Source organism: Garra rufa, chromosome 6, assembly GCF_049309525.1.
Source record: "Garra rufa chromosome 6, GarRuf1.0, whole genome shotgun sequence".
Lineage (NCBI taxonomy): Eukaryota > Metazoa > Chordata > Actinopteri > Cypriniformes > Cyprinidae > Garra > Garra rufa.
The window spans coordinates 49,134,317-49,154,693 of NC_133366.1; the positions used below are offsets into that span (position 1 = coordinate 49,134,317).

The following is a 20,377-nucleotide window of genomic DNA, read 5'->3' on the forward strand; positions in this document are numbered from 1 at the left end:
CTCAGCAGTCCATTCGCCATACTTTTTGCAGAAGATCAATCTGTCACTGATGTTTTTTTTGGAGAGAAGTGGCTTCTTTGCTGCCCTTCTTAACACCAGGCCATCTTCCAAAAGTCTTGGCCTCACTGTGCGTGCAGATGCGCTTACACCTGCCTGCTGCCATTCCTGAGCAAGCTCTGCACTGGTGGCACTCCGATCCCACAGCTGAATCCTCTTTAGGAGACCATCCTGGCGCTTGCTGGACTTTCTTGGACGCCCTGAAGCCTTCTTTACAAGAATTGAACCTTATTCCTTGAAGTTCTTGATGATCCTATAAATTGTTGATTTAGGTGCAATCTTAGTAGCCACAATATCCTTGCCTGTGAAGCCATTTTTATGCAATGCAATGATGGCTGCACACGTTTCTTTGCAGGTCACCATGGTTAACAATGGAAGAACAATGATTTCAAGCATCACCCTCCTTTTAACATGTCAAGTCTGCCATTCTAACCCAATCAGCCTGACATAATGATCTCCAGCCTTGTGCTCGTCAACATTCTCAGCTGAGTTAACAAGACGATTACTGAAATGATCTCAGCAGGTCCTTTAATGACAGCAATGAAATGCAGCTTTGGAAAGTTTTTTTCGGGATTAAGTTAATTTTCATGGCAAAGAAGGACTATGCAATTCATCTGATTCTTCATAACATTCTGGAGTATATGCAAATTGCTATTATAAAAACTTAAGCAGCAACTTTTCCAATTTCCAATATTTGTGTAATTCTCAAAACTTTTGGCCACGACTGTACATGAAATATTGCTAGTCATGTAACATCTGTGTAATATGCGAAAAAATAGTTTATTCCTTCAGGGGGCGCTCAACTGCTCCAAAAGCTATTTCTTCCATTGAGTCCTATTTAAATCTTAGGACGTTTTCTGTCTTACCGTAGACATTTTGCGTTGTAAAAATTATAAACGTTTAAATCAATTAATATTAGTCTTTCATATTTTACATAGAATGGAAATCCACTGCACCTGCAGTTAATAAAAGGATCTTTCAAAAAGCGATCGTTCAGTTATCATAACGAACTGTGATTAAACCATTCTTATCAGCGCTGAGAAAAGTAACACCGCCCACGACAGCGCTTTGCTGTTACATATGACTAGTGCTTTTTAGTGCACTAGGACCCTGAGAAGTCTGACCAAACTCCCGTCTTTGGTCTGACGTTTGTCTGTCCCGGTGTTATTGTGTAAGTCATGGATGGTGGAGTTAAAAGGTGTGAGTTTCTGACTGCAAGGACATACAGCAAATGCAGACGTTTAAATGTTTTAGCAGCGCTGCGTTAACATTCATCTGAGGGGAATTATTATTCAAGGACGCACTCGAAAGCTGGAAGGATATCGGTGACATTTGAAACAGGTTAGTTCATTTTCTTATTGGCCTAATACAAGTTATGAGCGTGCTATATGATCGTAAAACCAATTTGATGCACATGGTAATAAATGACATTGTTTTTTTTTATGGACATGATACAGTAGCATGGTAGTACAGTGTCATGCATGCAATGTATTTTGTCATGGTAGTGTATTAAGTTGAATGTGTATGTGTGCATATTTATATATGTATAAATATACACAGTACACCAACCCGCACATATTATGTAAACACAAACTTTAATTTAGGATGCGATTAATTAGATTAACCGTTTGACAACCCTAAACTAAATAAAAACTTTTCTCTAATGTATGTGTGTGTATATAAATGCGTATAAATATACACAGTACACCATCCCAGACGTTATGCAAACACAAACTTTTATTTTGGATGCGATTAATCGTTTGACAGCCCTAAAAATAAAAACCTTTTCTCAATGTATGTGTGCATATTTATTTATACATATAAATATAGACTGTACACCAATCCACACATATTATGCAAACACAATCTTTTATTTTGGATGCGATTAATCGTGATTAATTGTTTGACAGCCCTAGTACCTAGTACAAACACAAACTTTTATTTTGGATGCGATTAATCACGATTAATTGTTTGACAGCCCTAGTACCTAGTACAAACACAAACCTTTATTTTGGATGCAATAAGTCACGATAAATTGTTTGACAGACCAAATGTATTTGTGCGTATTTATATATACATACAAATATACACAGTACACCAACCCACACATATTATGCAAACACAAACTTTTATTTTAAAGGCGATTAATCGCAATTAATTGTTTGACAGCCCTAGTGCCTTATAGTAAATGCCTTGGAGTAAACCCCATACTGTAATATGGAGATACCATCTGATACCATCCCTGTACTATGTTACTGCCACTGTATGTTTTTGTTGTGGCAAATACAAGTTTTTATTTCCTCACCTTATGTTTTTTTCCCCCAGATATTCTTTGTGTGGATCCAGCACTATCATCATAATCATCATGGTGGAGATGAAGAGTTACTGTGAAGCGGGGGTCTCCATGCAGCAGGTCTGGGTGGAGGGCGGACTGACTTTTTGCTTCTACTTTACCCTGGTGCCGTCCGTCCTCCTCATGCTCTCCTTCCTCTTCGGCACCTTTCTGTGTATATGCTACAGCCGATACGGCACAGACATGGAGCCCAAGTTCATCCCTCGCTCTCGACTCTACCGGCTCCAGGTGAGCCTGTCGGTGCTGCTCGTTCTGCAGGCTCTGGGCTGGATGGTGTTTCGAATCGCTCGGAGCGGAGAGCTGCCGGGATACGTGGTTGTGTACGGCTGTCTCTCCATGCTGGGCTGGATTTGGGCCGTGGCCCTGCTGCGTCTGGAAAGGAGGAGGGTTCTGGTGCGGGACAGAACCAGAGGACACAGTACAGTACTGTTAATGTTCTGGTCTGTGGCATTTGCAGCTGAAAACCTAGCGTTTGCGTCATGGATGAGCCCTCAGTGGTGGTGGACTCTAGAAACATCTGATCAACAGGTATGTGTGTGATTGGAACACTGTTTAAAGTTGATTTGCATATGGTTGAAATAATGTAAATACAGTGCCTTGAAAAAGTATTCATACCCCTTCATTTTTTTCACACTTTGTTTTGTTGCAGCATTATGTTAAACTTTATGCTGCTTTAAATGAGTTTTTCCCCACATCAATTTACACTCCATACACCATAATAATGACAAAGCAAAAACCAGATTTGCAAATTTTACAAATTGATTCAAAATAAAACACTGGATTAAGTACATTGCCTAAGTATTCATACCCTTAACTCAGTACATAGTTGAAGCACCTTTACAGAGGTCTTTTTGGGTATGATGTGACAAGCTTTGCACATCTGCATTTGGCAATTATCTGCCATTCTTTGCCTCACCTTTTCACCTCTCAAGCTCTGTCAGCTTGGATGGGGGCTGGCAGACATTTTCTAGAGTCCTAGTTGTTCCAGTCATCTTCTGTTATGGATAATGCTTCTGTGAACCTTCAATGCAGCAGATTTTTTTCTGAACGCTTCCCTAGATCATTGTCTTAACGCAAGTCTGTCACTGAGCTCAGCAGGCAGTTATCTTGAGCTCAGGACTTGGTTTTTGCTCTGATATGCATTTTCAGCTGTTAGACGTTTTCTGAGAGGTGTGTCTTTCTAAATCATACTCATTCAAATGAATTTGCCACAGTTTAATGCCACTCGAAGTGTAGTAACATCTAGAAGCAATATGAATGCTCCTGAGCTAAATTTCGAGTGTTTCAGAAAAGGGTATAAATACTTATGCAACGGGATCTTTTCAGTTTTTTATTTTTTTAAAAATTTGCACAAATGTTAAAAACCAATTTTTTGCTTTGCCATTATGGAGTAGGGAGTGTAGATTGATGTGGGAAAAAAAGTAATTTGAAGTAGTTTAACATAAGGCATCAACAAAACAGAAAAAAATGAAGGGGTGTACGAATAATTTCGCAAGGCACTGTATATGGGATTTTATTTTGCTTGTTTATCATCCATAAGATGGAAAGTAATAGCTTGAATGTCAAGTAATGCACCAATTTGTACTATTTAGGGTAATTTTTAGTGCTTTTGTATAGTGTTATATATTTCTGTACCATAACCTTTGGCACAGATGCGGTTGTTCTGTGAAGTGGTGACAGATGTAAGAACCCTGCTCACACACCATGACTTAGCATTTTGGTAGTAGTGTGAAATTTGTGAATATTCAGGATTCAACAGATGAGGTTTATCAACTCTGAATGACACAGCAATTCTGTCATGTTTAATCGTCATCACAAAACAATATTGTCGAGTCGCTATGTGTCTTTAAATAGTAAGCAGTGACTTTGTAAATACTGTTGAGTCATGGTCAGTTCTAGCTGCATGCCTTTTTGCCCGCATTAGCCACACCCCAACTGTTTAAGATTTTTGTGACACTTCATGACATGGAAGTTTCACTTTACTCACACTAGTCTTGCTTTACAATTTAAATATTGAATGTAGAAGTTGAAAGCATGTTGTAAAAATGGCAACAAATTTGCTAGATTTTCCTTAATGAGAGTTTACAAAAACAGTCCAGTTTTCAAATAAATAAATAAATACATAAATAAATAAAAATAAAAATAATACAATAAAAATAAATTATATTCTTAAAAACACCATTAAAATGTTTGGGATCAGTTTGATTTTTTTTATGTTTTTAAAAGAAGTCTTTTCTGTTCATCAAGGCTGTGTTTAATTTATTAAAAATACAGAAAAAAATAATATTAAAGTAATATCTATATCTATTTTAATATACTATAAAATAGAATTTATTCCTGTGATGCAAAGCTGAATTTTCAGCATCATTACTCCAGTCTTCACTGTCACAAGACTGATTTGCTATCAATGTTGGAAACAGCTGTGCTGCTTAATATTTTTTTTGGAATCTGTGAGATTTGTTTTAGGATTTTTAATGAATAAAACTTTAGAAACAACAGCATTTATTTAAAACAGTAATCTTTAGTAACAACTGTTCAAAGTTTGGGGTCAGTAAATTTAAGAAATTAATACTTTTATTCAGCAAGGATGTGTCAAATTGATAAAAAAAAATAATAGTAATGACATATATTCTTAGAAAGATTTCTGTTTTGAAAAAAAAAAAATGCTGCTCTTTTAAACTTTTTCATTCATCAAAGAATCCTGAAAAAAGTATCACAGGTTTAAAAAAAAAAAAAAATTTCCAAAACTGATAATAGATTAGCATATGAGAATGATTTCTGAAAGATCGTGTGACACTGAGGGCTGGATTAATGGCTGATGAAAATTCAGCTTTACATCAGAGAAATAAATTATATTTTAAAATGTATTAAAATAGAAAACTGTTATTTTACATTGCAGTAATATTTAATAAATTTTTTTCTGTATTTTTTATCAAATAAACTGAAACATAAGAGTCTTATTTAAAAAAAAAAAATCTTACTGATCCCAAACGTTACATATTATATATTAAACATTATGAAATATTAAATTAATTTTATTAACATTAAATCCATTAAAAATGGAAATGTAAATCTGGATAAATTGCAAACTGTTTCCAACATTGATAACAGATTAGCATATTAGAATGATTTCTGAAAGATTGTGTGACACTGAATACTGGATTAATGGCTGATGCAAATTCAGCTTTACATCACAGAAATAAATTATATTTTAAAATCCATCAAAATAGAAAACTGTTATTTTACATTGCAATAATATTTCATAATATTTTTTCCCTGTATTTTTTATAAAAAAAAAAACTGGAATATAAGAGACATCTTAAAAAACAAAAAAACAAAAAAAAAACTTAGTGATGCTAAACATTATGTATTATATGTTAAACGTTATTAAACATTAAATCCATTTTATTAACATTAAATCCATTAAAAACAGAAAAGTAAATCTGGATAAACTGCAATCAAATCCATGCCACAAAATAATTTTTTATTGAAAAAAAAAAAAAACATTTAAAAAATCTTTAAAGATTTTTTGTTTAAAAGCTTTTGACTAAAACGATCAAAATCAGTGTTGCCAAGTCTGTGATTTTCCTGCAGAATTGGGCTACTTTTACACTGTTTCCACGAGTTGTTTTTTTTAGTCTGGAGGTCAAAGTAATTTTGCGATTTCGATGGAGGGGAAAAGAACTAGAATTTTTTTTTTTTTATTTGGCATAGTGTTGAATAGCAGTTGGGCAACTGTTATTTTTTCTTTTGGAGACCTGGCAACCCTGCTCAAAATGTGAGACACATTATAATAATGTCACTCTTTACTCTTTCACATGAAAAAGGTGCATGATTCTAGCATATACAAACAATAGCAAATCATAATCACTGTGTACATAATATTCATCGTCTGCAGATGGAGTTTGCTTTCTGGCTGGTGCGGTACTTCAGCTCAGGTTTGCTGTTCCTGTTAGGCCTCAAAGCTCCAGGCTTACCTCGCCGACCCTACATGCTTCTGGTCAATGAAGACGAGAGAGACGTGGAGCACGGAACAGTAAGACATTACATTTACTCTTTAATCTTACTCTTGTAATAATAATTAACCTAATACATCTCTTACTTGTTTTCAGCCTCTCTTGGGCAATTCTAATGAGAATCAGTCTACGTGGAAAGATTTTGGGAAGAAGGTGCGTCTGTTAGTGCCGTACATGTGGCCTAAAGGCAACGTCCTGCTCCAGCTGCTGGTTCTGCTTTGTCTCGGGATGCTGGCAGTGGAGCGCGTCATTAATGTGTTTGTGCCCATCTACTACAAGAACATAGGTACAGAATAAGAGTCTTATTCAGTCAAGATTCAATTATATATCTATGTACAGTACAGTATGTGTGTGTATATATGTGACCCTGGACCACAAAACCAGTCTTAAGTCGCTGGGGTATATTTGTAGCAATAGCCAAAAATACTTTGTATGGGTCAAAATGATTGATTTTTCTTTTATGTCAAAAATCATTAGGAAATTAAGTAAAGATCATGTTACATTAACATTTTTTGTAAAATTCCTACTGTAAACCTATCAAAATGTAATTTTTGATTAGTAATATGCATTGTTAAGAACTTAATTTGGACAACTTTAAAGGTGATTTTCTCAGTATTTTGATTTTTTTGCACCCTCAGATTCCAGATTTTCAAATAGATGTATCTCGGCCAAATATTGTCCTATCCTAACAAACTATACATCAATAGAAAGCTTATTTATTGAGCTTTCATATGATGTATACATCTCAGTTTTGTAAAATTTAACCTTATGACTGGTTTTGTGGTCCAGGGTCACATATATTACGTGCTAACCCATTGATTACCTCCTTTCACACTCACAGTGAACCAGCTGACAGATGGGAGCTCTTGGAAAACTCTAGCCACTACAGTGTGTGTTTATGCGCTTCTGAAGTTCTTTCAGGGAGGTGGAGCTGGTAAGGAAATATTTCCCTAATTTAAAGGGGATATCATATGTAAAATTTAGTTTAACATGGTGTTTGCATATACGCTGCCACTCAAAGGTTTGGGATCAATGAGATATGATAATAATTTTTAAAGACGCTTCATCAAGGCTGCATTTATTTGATCAAAAATACAGAAAAAATGTAATGTTGTGAAATATTAGTTCAATTTAAAATAATTGTTTTCAATGTGAATATATTTTAAAATGTCATTTATTCCTGTGATACAAAGCTACATTTTCAGCATACTTACCACAGTCTTCATTGTCACATGATCCTTCAGAAATCATTCTAATATGCTGATTTATTATCAATGTTGAAAACAGTTGTGCTGCTCGCTATTTTTCTGGAAACCTGTGATACTTTTTTTTCAGGATTCTAAAAAGGATTTCTAACAATATACAAAAAAAAAATACTGTTTAAAAGTTTGGGGTCAGTAATTTTTATTCCTTCTTTTTGTTTTTTTGAAAGAAATTAATACTTTTATTCACCAAGGATGTGTTGAATTACTAAAAAGTGATAGCATAGATTTTACATAGATTTTTGAACAAATGCTGTTCTTTTTAATTTTTATTCATCCAATAAGGAAAAGAAAAATATTTGGCAGCACAACTGTTTCCAACGTTGATAATTCTAATAATAAATGAGCATATAAGAATGATTTCTGAAGGATCATGTGACATTTAAGACTGGAGGATCACAGGAATACATTTAAGTGTATGTATATATATATATTATATTATATAAAATTATATATACTAAAGTAAAAAACATTGTTTTATGTTGTAATAACATTTTGCAGTGTTACTGCTTTTTTCTGTATTCTTAATCAAATAAATGCAGGTTTCTTTGATGAATAGAAAGTTCAGAAAAATAGCATTTATCTGAAATCTGTTGTAACATTGTAAATTTCTTTACCATCACTTTTGATCAATTTAAAGCATCCTCGCTAAATAAAAGTACTAATTTCTATAATTTCTTTCCTAAAAAAAAAAAACACTTCAACCACCCTACAATGAAAAAAATCCTTTAAAAAATCTTTTTTTAATCTCCAAAAAAACCTAAACGGTCTCAATTTTCAAGACATTTTGACTTTCTGAGCAATATGACGTCATATTGCTCAAGCCCAGCCCAATAGCTCATTATCATTTAAAGAGTCATGCACCGAAATGGATCTCTGTAAACAGAGCTGTTTTCGACAAGGTAAAAACGGTGTTGTTTTACACAACAATTGTGGAATTTTAACCAAAGCATGTTGCAGACTGTTAATAAAGACTGTAAAGAAATCATAATAATTTGTGGAAAATAGACATCCAATGTCCCCTTTTAAAAGGATAGTTCACCCAAAAATAAAAATTTGATGTTTATCTGCTTACCCCCAGGGCATCCAAGATGTAGGTGACTTTGTTTCTTCAGTGGAACACAAACAAATATTTTTAACTCAAACCGTTGCAGTCCGTCAGTCATATAATGGCAGTCAATGGGCACCAAATATTTAAGAGTAAAAAAAAGCATACAGTACACAGACAAAAGCAAATTAAACCCTGCGGCTCTTGACGATACATTGAGGTATAAATATAAATTTATGAATAGGGATGCACCGGTTGACCGGCCATAAATCGGCCGCGGCATTCGATTCATTCAGAAACATGTCACTTGTGTGGAGGTTTTAATGCAGACCTATCTGTCTGAAGCACAGATACCAAGAAGCGACCAGCCGTTGTTGTACTGGTGCACAAATAAGAGCCGCTTTCCTGCGCTCGCTGAAGTTGCGCGAGCGTACCTGTCCGCGCCCTGCACAAGTGTGGACAGCGAACGTTTGTTCAGCTCAGCTTTTCACGTGATAGATGAAAAAAGAAACAAACTCACTTGTGACAAAACTGTTGGCTTACTGTTTTACTTTACTAAAAGCACGTTTTACTTATTAAACTGTATTTAATTTAATATTTTTTTAATTTATTTAATTTAATTTGTCAGATGCTTTTGTTTCAATAGCCAAAGCCAGTTTGGCCTGTTAAATACTAAATAAACATGTTGTTTATGTTGTTTACTTGCATAACTTCTTGTTTTTGAAAAATCGGTATCGGTATCGGAATCGGAGCTTGCTTGTAAAAAAATCGGTATCGGAATCGGCCATGAAAAATCATGATCGGTGCATCCCTATTCATGAGATATAAATACTGTCCAGTTTTTTGCACAGACCGATCGTTTTGTGTCATAAGACCTCAATGTATCGTCACGAGCTGCAGGGTTTAATTTGGTTTAGTCTGTGCATGTTTTTTTACTCTTAAAGATTTGGTAACTATTGACTGCCATTATATGACTGACAGACTGCAACCGTTTGAGTTAAAAATCTTTGTTTGTGTTCTACCGAAGAAACAAAGTCACTTACATCTTGGATGCCCTGGGGGTAAGCAGATAAACGTCAAATTTTCATTTTTGGGTGAACTATACCTTTAATAATTTCTTTGTGTGATGTTGAATATCCTTTAGAATCCAACCACAATCTGATCTCCATTTGTTTCCATCTGCAGGTGCGTCTGGGTTTGTAAGTAACATGCGTTCGTTCCTGTGGATCCGAGTGCAGCAGTACACAAACCGTGTGGTCCAGGTGCGTCTCTTCGCTCATCTACACTCTCTGTCTCTGCGCTGGCACCTGGGTCGCCGCACGGGGGACGTCCTGAGAAGCATCGACAGAGGAACTTCATCCATCAACAGTCTGCTGAGGTGAGAGCTAAAAAATGTTTTAAATTGAACAGCTACTGCATCTAGATACTACAGACCTTCTTATCTCAAGCTGTTTGCATTTAAATGCAAGTATAAACAAGGTCAAGTAGGTCTGTGTGCAATATTAATCTTGGATGCATTAGCATTCATGCAAATAAAACTCAGTGTGCTTGTGCTGTAAAAGTGATCTCAGTTTATGACATATAAATGTATTTTTTGTTTAATCTGACAGCTACATCGTGTTCAGCATCTTCCCCACTATGGCTGACATTGTCATCGCCATTGTCTATTTCATATCCAATTTCAATGCCTGGTTTGGCCTTATAGTCTTCGTTTGCATGGCCCTCTACCTCAGTAAGTATCTAACAATGGTTATTTCTAAATGTAAATACATAAACACACACATTGCTGATTATAAATACTGTAGTTGCTTCATTTGTGGTTACTTTTCTGAATCCTGTCCCTGAGTGCACCATAATTTCATTGTATGCTTGTACAATGATAATAAAGAATCTAATCTAATGTAACCTGTGAAAGGAAAGTATTAAAAGTAGAAGTAAATTTAAGTAATGCAATAACTGTGTATAGGGAAATATTCTAATGTAAGGTATTGTTTACACTTAAATGGCAAGTTAAATTTGAATACCTTGTTTAGCTGGTTTAGGTGTGTAATTGAATAATAGCGAGCTTGAATGCTAGCATATTGTGCAGAACATAATTTATACTGCCTTTTGTAAGTGTAGCATGGAAACGGAATGCAGTATGCAAACGTGTGCTCTATTTTTTGCCACATTAGTTTTTTATTGTTAACAAAAATGATTAAAAATAACTTTCAGTTCACTTTCAGAAATAAAGCTAAAATGACAAAATATAAATATAAGATGAAAAACTTACATGAAAAATAAGAAATGTTGCCTTCACAACTGAAGTACTAATAAAGTACTAATGTGATGTGAAATACATAAATAGATGTGTAAAAAAAGATATGAAACATAATACAAATGACTAAAGCATATGTCAAAATATGATGCAAACTGTATGAATTCAGTAGAAATTCAATCTGATATAAAAAATACTTAAGTAGTATACACTACCAGTCAAAAACAGTGCAATTTTAAAATATTTTTTTTTATTCAATAAAATAACTGTTTATATTGAATATATTTAAAAATGTTATTTATTCCTGTGATTTCAAAGCTGAATTTTTAGCGTCATTACTCCAGTTGCACAATCCTTCAAAAATCATTTATTATAATGTTTAAAACAGCTGAGTAGATTTTTTTTCAGGTTTCTTTGATGAATAGAAAGTTCAGATGAACAGCATTAATCTGAAATAGAAATAAATTATTAAATTTATTAAATTATACATTTCTTTATTGTCACTTTTGATCAATTTAAAGCATCCTTGCTAAACTAAAGTATTAATTTCTATAATTTCTTGCCCGAAAAACAAACAAAAAAAATTATACTGACTTCAAGGTTTTGAATGGTATAGTGTACAAAGTTACAAAAGCGTTTTATTTCAGATAAATGCTGATTGTTGAATCTTTCTGTTCTTCAAAGAATCCTGAAAAAACCTACTCATAATAATAAATGTTCTTTGAACAGCAAATAAGAATATTAGAATGATTTCTGAAGGATAATGTGACTGGAGTAATGATGCTAAAAATTCAGCTTTGATCACAGGAATAAATTAAATTTTAAAAATATATTCACACAGAAAACAATTATTTTAAATAGTAAAATTTTTTAGCAATTTTTACATTTTTTTTTAATATATTTTGGATCAAATAAATGCAGGCTTGGTGAGCAGAAGAGACTTTAAAAAAAAAAAATATATATATATATATATATATATATATATTAAAATCTTACTGTTCTAAAACCATTGACTGGTAGTGTATAATACAGAATAAAATATCACTCTATGTTTATTTAAAAATAAAAACGATTATTTTAAAATCACGCTTGATTTTACTTTGCATACTTCACAAATAGTGTGTACAGTAGTTTTGAACATACCTAAATTGTAGTGCAATATTGTTTTTGATTCTTTCATCTTAGTAGTCACCAAAGAAATACGATTTGAACTATATCAGATGAGCATTTGATGCATTGATTGATTGCTGTTATCTGTGTCTCTTTCAGCTCTCACCATTGTTATCACTGAATGGAGAACCAAGTACAGACGAGATATGAACACACAAGATAACAATGCTAAATCAAAAGCTGTGGACTCTTTATTGAACTTTGAGACGGTACGGCTTCGCTATATTTGACTAAGGCATCAGAATGTGTGTTACGAAGAATAGCAAACTGGTGCTATGCAAAATAATACACATAATATGCATTGCATATGCTGCTGTGATTGATTTATGATATTGTCAACAGGTGAAATATTACAATGCAGAGGGCTATGAAGTGAGTCGCTTTGAGGATGCCATCTTGAAATATCAGGTAACATTTGTTGTTTCATCACTATTTTTAGGTAACTGATTTGAAATGAATTTAAGGTTGAAGAGCTAGCAGTCATATAAATAAATGACACTTTTTCATTTGCTCAGGTATCAGAGTGGAAGACCAACGCGTCTCTGGCGCTCCTAAATCAAACGCAGAATCTCATCATCGGCATGGGACTTCTGACCGGATCTTTGCTTTGTGCGTACTTTGTGACAGAGGGAAAGTTTCAGGTATGAAAACAGTCAGGACACTTCAGATATCAGACCACTGCCAGATAATTCTGAAATCATTAAGGGGAGACACTGCAGGCAAAAACACATTTTTTCATGCACCTGTCAAGTTTGAGATTTTGGCCTTTGGTGTTTCATCAAGTGTTTTTTCAGTCTATTGGAAAGAAAACACCCAAAAGACACTGTTAAGTGTTTCTTTTATAGCACTTTATCTATTTGTGTCAATAGATTTCAATTACAATACATATTTTTTAAAGGCCGTTTTCTCAAAATGAGTTTTTTTCTTCTACACTGAGCCATAAATCTCCACTTCAGTAGCACTTACCCTCACCGAACTCTAAATTTTTATTCCTGTCTATACTCTAAAGGTTTTTACAGAGGAATTTGTTCATATAATTTGCTTGATTTTATTAATTTTATTCCCCCCAAAATTGTAAAAATAAAATAAAAATAGTGTTTTCTGTCTGTTCTAAGTTTTTTCTGCATTATGTTGTGACAAAATGAGATACCCACAATTCCCTCTGTAAAAGCATTTGACTCTAATATGTCAAAAAAAATTAACACGAATTTTGAAACTGACTTCATCCAGTGTTTAGATTTTTGTACTAGAAATGTATGCAAATTAGCGCATATTTCATTTCATTATTTTCAATAATTGACCCTATTCACCTGCTGTGTCTCACCTTAAACAATAGATGGATTATAGCAGCAAAGATATTTAAAAAAATAAATAAAAAGAAGGAACAGAAATTACCAGTCAAAAGTTTTTTCAAGTACGATTTTTAATGTTTTTAAAGAAGTCTCTTCTGCTAACCAAGCCTCCATTTATTTGATCTGAAGTACAGCAAAACAGTAGAATTTTAAAATAACTGTTTTGTATATTAATATATTTTCAAATGTAATTAATTCCTGTAATCAAAGTTACATTTTCAGCATTACTCTAGTCTTCAGTGTCACATGATCCTTCAAGAATCTAATGCTGATTTGCTGTTATTCTGAACAGTTGAGTGCATTTTTTCAAGATCCAACGATCAGCGTGTATCTGAAATAAAAAGCTTTTGTAACATATTTAAATTGGTCAAACGTGATGATAAAGACATTTATAATGTTACAATAGAGTTGTATTTCAGGTAAATGCTGTTCTTCTGAACTTTTAACTTTTTGAGCAGCCAATCAGAATATAATGATTTCTAAAGGGTCTTGTGACTGAATTAATGATGCTGAAAAAATATGCTTTGAAATCACAGGAATAAATTACATTTTATAATTTATTCAAATAGAAAACAGTTATTTTAAATAATACAAATATTTCAAAATTGTACTGTTTTTCTGTACTTTGGATAAAATAAATGCAGGCTTGGGGAGCAGAAGAGACTTTAAAAAATCACAAAAAATCTGGTAGTGGAAATGTACACTACTGTTCAAAAATACTTGAACATTCAGCAAAGGTGCATTCAGTTTATCGTTAGGCATTACAGGAAATATATACGCAATATTACAGTTTTACTGCATAGTCTTTTTGAGCGTAAGAGCATATTTCAACATCATTTTCATCATGTGACATAAATTACATTTAACTCATCGTGGTCTTCCAGGTAGGAGATTATGTGCTGTTTGGGACGTACATCATCCAGCTCTACACTCCTCTCAACTGGTTTGGAACATACTACAGGTATGAAGCTTTTCTTATCAGTGTATAGATAACTATATATTTAAAAAAAAATGAACATCCAACAGTAAACATGTATCTTTCCTCTAACAGAATGATCCAGAACTCCTTTATCGATATGGAAAGCATGTTCAAGCTCTTCACTGAGGAAGAGGAGGTGAGTGCATGGTTTTTCATTTAAATTTATTTAGCAGAAGCTTTTGAACAATTAAAAACATGATGATCTGATTTAGGTGAAGGATGATGTCAACGCAGGAAGCCTGAACTACAAACAAGGAAAAGTAGAGTTTGAGAATGTCTCCTTCAGCTACACGCAAGGGTCAGCAGCTTCAGTCATATTTGTTTTTATGGATTTTGTAATAATTTGTGTCCTAAATAAGCAATACTCACTCAAGCTTTTTTATGCAATGTGGATATTTTTGCAGCAAGGAGATTCTGAAAGATGTCTCTTTTACCGTTCTCCCTGGACAAACAGTTGCACTTGTAAGTCTATTCTATTCTATTCTATTCAGTAAGATTTTTAATGTTTTTAAAGAAGACTCTGCTCTCCAAGCCTGCGTTTATTTCATACAAAATTCAGCAAAACAGTAAAAAATTTTAAATACTTTTACTATTTAAAATAACTGTTTTCTATTTGAATATATTTTAAAATGTAATTTATTCCTGTGATTTTGAAGCTGAATTTATACCATCATTACTTCAGTCACATGATCCTTCAGAAATCATTCTAATATTCTGATTTGCTGCTCAAAAAACCTTTATTATTGTTATTATGTTGAAAACAGCTGAATAGATTTTTTTTCAGGTTTCTTTGATGAATAGGAAGTTCAGAAGAACAGCATTTATCTGAAATATAAATCATTTGTAACATAACAAAAAAGATTATATTGATTATATATGCTTTTTGAAACATTTTAAAATATATTCAAATAGTTATTTTACCAAAATTTCAAAATTGTACTGTTTTTGCTGTACTTTGGATGAAATAAATGCAGGCTTGGTGAGCAGAAGAGGCTTTTTTTAAAAACATTAAAAATCTTACTGTTCAAAAACTTTTGACTGCTAGTGTATGTTTAAGCATTTTTTTTTTATTTCAGGTCGGACAGTCTGGATCAGGAAAAAGCACCATCATCCGCCTGCTTTTCCGTTTCTATGACGTCCAAGGCGGGTGTGTAAAAATAGACGGCCAAGACATCTCAAAGGTAAACCTGCCATTGATGAAAGCGCAAAAGGGCAACCAAACATTCCCTATAAATTCCTGTCACATCAAATTAAATTGCACTAAATGTGGCTGTCTGGTTGTGTCTCAGGTGAAGCAGTCCTCTCTGCGTGCTCACATTGGTGTCGTACCTCAAGATACCGTCCTGTTTAATGACAACATTCGAGACAACATCCGCTACGGTCGAGTTACTGCTTCTGACCAGGAGGTGGAGGAGGCTGCGATCGCTGCTGACATCCATGACAAAATCATAACCTTCCCGGAGGGTGAGAACCGCTACATTTCATGGATATAAAATCTACAACTTTGCAGCATTGAAATGACATTAGTTCACCAATAATTTAAATAATCCCTCAAGCCATCCTAGGTGTATATGACTTTTCGTTCAGATGAATACAATCAGAGTTATATTTAAAAATATCCTGGCTCTTTCAAGTTTTATAATGGCAGTGAATGGGTGTTGAGATTTTGAAGTCCAATAAACTGCGTCCATCCATCATAAAAAGTGCCCCACACGGCCTCCGGGGGGTTAATAAAGGCCTTCTGAAGAAAATAAATGTGTTTTTGTAAGAAAAATATCCATATTTACAACTTTATTAACCTTAATCTCTAGTTTAACTGTTGTATGCATGTACACAATAGAATACAAATATATATAACTGTTTAACAAAAGAAACTTTGCTTGCTTTGCTCCTATAAACAAACATTGCTTCTTGCGAGACTAGCTTATTCTCACTGGAGCTTACGGAGTTTAACTGTACAACAGTTAGCGGAAGATAGAGTTTACAGATTGTAAAGTTTTAAATATGGGTATTTCTCTCACAAAAATGCATCAGTTTACTTCAGAAGGCCTTTATTAACCCCCCTGGAGCCATGTGGAGGACTTTTTATGATGGATGGATGCACTTTATTGGACTTCAAAATCTCAACACCCATTCACTGCCATTATAAAGCATTGAAGAACCAGAACATTTTTAAATATAACTCCAATTGTATTCGTCTGAAAGAAGAAAGTCATATACACCAAGGATGGCTTGAGGATGAGTAAATCATGGGGTAATATTCATGAATTTACAAAACGTGACAATTATAAATGTGCTTATATGAAATGTATGAAATAGTTTAGTTTAACTTAAAAATATAATAAAAATATATAGTTTAAAAAATAATAATAGTAACTAAAAAAAATGAAATGGCAAAAACACAAATAAAGCTATCTAAAATTAAAATGAATATCTATCTCAACTTAAACATACACTAAAATAAAATAACACTAGTATGCCATCCATTTTGAGTCTAGATAATATTTGAGATTATAGCTGATATTCATAACTGAAATTTATTTGTAGGCTATGAAACTCAGGTGGGTGAGAGGGGGCTAAAGTGGAGTGGAGGAGAGAAGCAGAGAGTCGCCATCGCTCGCACTATCCTTAAAGCGCCACAGATCATCCTCCTCGATGAGGTAAGACATCACCAATGCATGATGGGAGAATCCATACACAATGTGGGAACTATCCCAGTTCTGCTTATTTGTATGACTTATGTGAAGTTTTTCAATTGTTTCAGCAAGTTTAGGAAATTATTATTTTATTTTTGTTCAGTTGCATGCAGCCTTGATGAGCATAAGAGACTTATCTTACTGACCCCAAACTGTTAAATATTTGTAGCAATAGCCAAAAATACATTGTACGGGTCAAAATTGTTGATTTTTCTTTTATGCCAAAAATCATTAGGATATTAAGTAAAGATCATGTTCCATGAAGATATTACGTAAATGTCCTCCCATAAATGTATCAAATACTTAATATTAATTTTTGATTAGTGATATGCATTTCTAAGGACCTCATTTGGACAACTTTAAAGGTGATTTTATCAATATTTTGATTTTTGGCACCCTCAGGTTTTAGATTTTCCAAAAACGGACCTTTATGACTGGTTTTGTGGTCCAGGGTCACATATTTGAAGTTGAATATGCGGTGAAGGATTTTGGGCTAATGCAATTGTCTTGTTTTCGTTAGAGCAAAAACTCAGATTATTTGTGAAAGAGATTCATTTGTGTAAAGCACAACATTTCTAAAGACTAAATGACTTATCGTCTACCCATAGGCCACGTCTGCTCTGGACACACAGACAGAGCGAAATATTCAGGCCTCACTGGCTAAAGTCTGTGCCAACAGAACCACCATTGTGGTGGCACACAGGTAAACACATCATTAAATCAATCTTCCATCAATTATGCTCATAAAACAAGTCATGAAACTAAATTACAGAATTTTTCATTGATCAATCTTTGATGTACGTATTGTAGATTGTCGACTGTGATTGGAGCCGATGTGATTCTTGTCCTTCGTGATGGACAGATTGTGGAGAGAGGAAGGTGGGTTTATTTTAAGGTATACTGAACACAAACTCAGATGGATTAATACATGAGCTATGTGGTTTAAAGTCCAGTATTGTTGTTTGTGGTAGGCATGAGGAGCTGTTGGCGAAGGGAGGCTTGTACTCAGACATGTGGCTGAAACAGCAGCAGGCGCAGGATTCAGACTCGGCCTCTGACACCGAGACTAAAGACAGGAAATCTGAGAAACTACAGCCGCAAACATCCACTGCAGGACACAAGGGACATTAGACACATCAGATCTGGTTTTGTGTGCATTTTTAGCTCACCCAAAGCTTTTTTGACATGGTAGATATATTTCCTGAGGATTTTTTTTTTATATTCCTTTGGAATTACTTCCCACTTACAGTTGAGATCAAAAGTTTATATACATCTTTCAGAATCTGCAAAATGTGAATTATTTGACCCAAAATAAGAGGGATCATACAAAATGCATGATATATTTTATTTAGTCATTTAAAATGTAGTATAAAAGTCATTTACATGTAGTTCACAAGAGAAAATAATAGTTGTATTTATAAAAATTACCCCGTTCAAAGGTTTATATCACCTTGATTCGTTATATTGTGTTTATTCCTGATGCACAGTTTTTTTTTTTTTGTTTAGTGATAGTTCATGAGTCCCTTGTTGGTCCTGAGAAAAACACTTCAGGTCCCAGAGAATCTTTGGTTTTTCAGCAATTGTGTGTATTTGAACCCTTTCCAACAATGACTGTATGATTTTGAGATCCATCTTTTCACACTGAGGACAACTGATGGACTCAACTATTACATAGTTGTATGATCGTTAAGAGCCAGGAGGTGAAAAAATTTGACTTTGAAGATCAGGGTAAATTTAACTTACTATTAAAATATACAATTATGTATCTTCTGTAGCTTCTGAAGGGCAGTACTAAGTGAAAAAATATTATATTTAGGCAAAATAAGATCAAAATCTTCATTCTGTTCATAAGTTTTCACCTCCCAGCCCTTAATGCATTGTTTTTTCTTCTGAAGCATCGGTGAGCATTTCAACCTTCTGTAATAGTTGCATATGAGTCTCAGATTTGTCCTCGGTGCGAAAAAAAAGATGGATCTCAAAATCATACAGTCATTGTTGGAAAGGTTTCAAATACACAAAAATGCTGAAAACCAAAGAATTTGTGGGACCTGAAGGATTTTTTGTAAGAACAGCAGGCAGTTTAACTGTTCAGGACAAACAAGGGACTCATGAACAACTATCACTAAACAAAAAAAACCCAGATGTGAATCATTCAGGTAACAACAGTATTAAAAATCAAGTTTATGTACACTTTTGAATGGGGTCGTTTTTTTTTAATTCAACTATATGTAAACATCTTTTATGTGAAATATCTTATTCAGGTCATTACTAAATAAAAATAACGTGCATTGTGTACAATCCCTCTTATTTTGGTAAAATCATTCACATTTTGGAGATTCTGCAAGGTGTATGTAAACTATTGACCTCAACTGTAGTTCCTTCAAAGTGCTTTTATAATGCTAATTATTATTGCCGTAAATGAGAGAAGGCTGACAGAGGTGTTATTGTGCATTGGATAAAATAATGCTCTGACAATTATGGCACTACTATAACCTATTTATGCTGAATGTACATTTGGTTTATTTTATTTTAATCCGTCATTTAAGTGGTTTTCTCTGGTCACACTGATTTTCTGATGCTTCCTGTTTGCTGTTCTTTGTTACAGCGAACATTCGAAAACTGATTGTAATTTGTAATTTAATTTGAAAATGAATAATTACATTTCTGGTGCCATTGTATAATAGTAAATACCCATGTATGAATTTCTATACAGAGTAAGATTATGCTTAAAGTTATAGGAATGGAGTTATAATTTCGTCAGTCAGTTTTAGTTGATTTCTGTTATATTATGTGCACATTTGTCTGACTTTTTTACTTCAAGATCTTTTGTGTGCTTAAAGATCATTTGTGTGTGTGGTGATATGTATTGCTTAGATGCAATAGATGGCTGTACTGTACAACTTCAGTTCAACTAAAGGGACAAAGGAGCTCGCTCGCTTTATAGGACTGACACTAAACTCAGGGGACAAGGTTGAAATGAGCCATTGGGGTGTATTTTTGCTGTACTATGTGGATTTACAGACAAAGAAGCTTTATAGTAGTGTTTTTAACGAATGTTCAAAGAACAGGTGGAGAAATAGCAACTGACAGAATGTTCCTTCGCCGCAACAGGACGGATAAAGTGTTTTGTATGACTTTTGTTTGTGAATTTTATTGTACAATAAAGGCAAAGAAGGACATAAGTTTA

At 33.8% G+C, this 20,377-nt stretch overlaps 1 protein-coding gene across 1 annotated transcript; it reads left to right on the top strand.

Moving 5' to 3' along the window:
• The first annotated feature begins 1,243 nt into the window (after positions 1-1,243).
• abcb6a (ATP binding cassette subfamily B member 6 (LAN blood group) a) lies at positions 1,244-20,377 on the top strand. The gene is made up of 20 exons (XM_073841925.1): positions 1,244-1,398; positions 2,383-2,938; positions 6,309-6,446; positions 6,523-6,712; positions 7,268-7,360; positions 9,922-10,114; positions 10,347-10,468; positions 12,263-12,372; positions 12,506-12,571; positions 12,679-12,804; positions 14,400-14,476; positions 14,567-14,630; positions 14,707-14,792; positions 14,899-14,956; positions 15,571-15,675; positions 15,784-15,958; positions 17,042-17,154; positions 17,799-17,893; positions 18,001-18,069; positions 18,162-20,377. The coding sequence occupies exons 2-20, from the start codon at positions 2,423-2,425 to the stop codon at positions 18,319-18,321; spliced, it is 2,556 nt and encodes an 851-aa protein (XP_073698026.1). The 5' UTR covers positions 1,244-1,398; positions 2,383-2,422; the 3' UTR covers positions 18,322-20,377.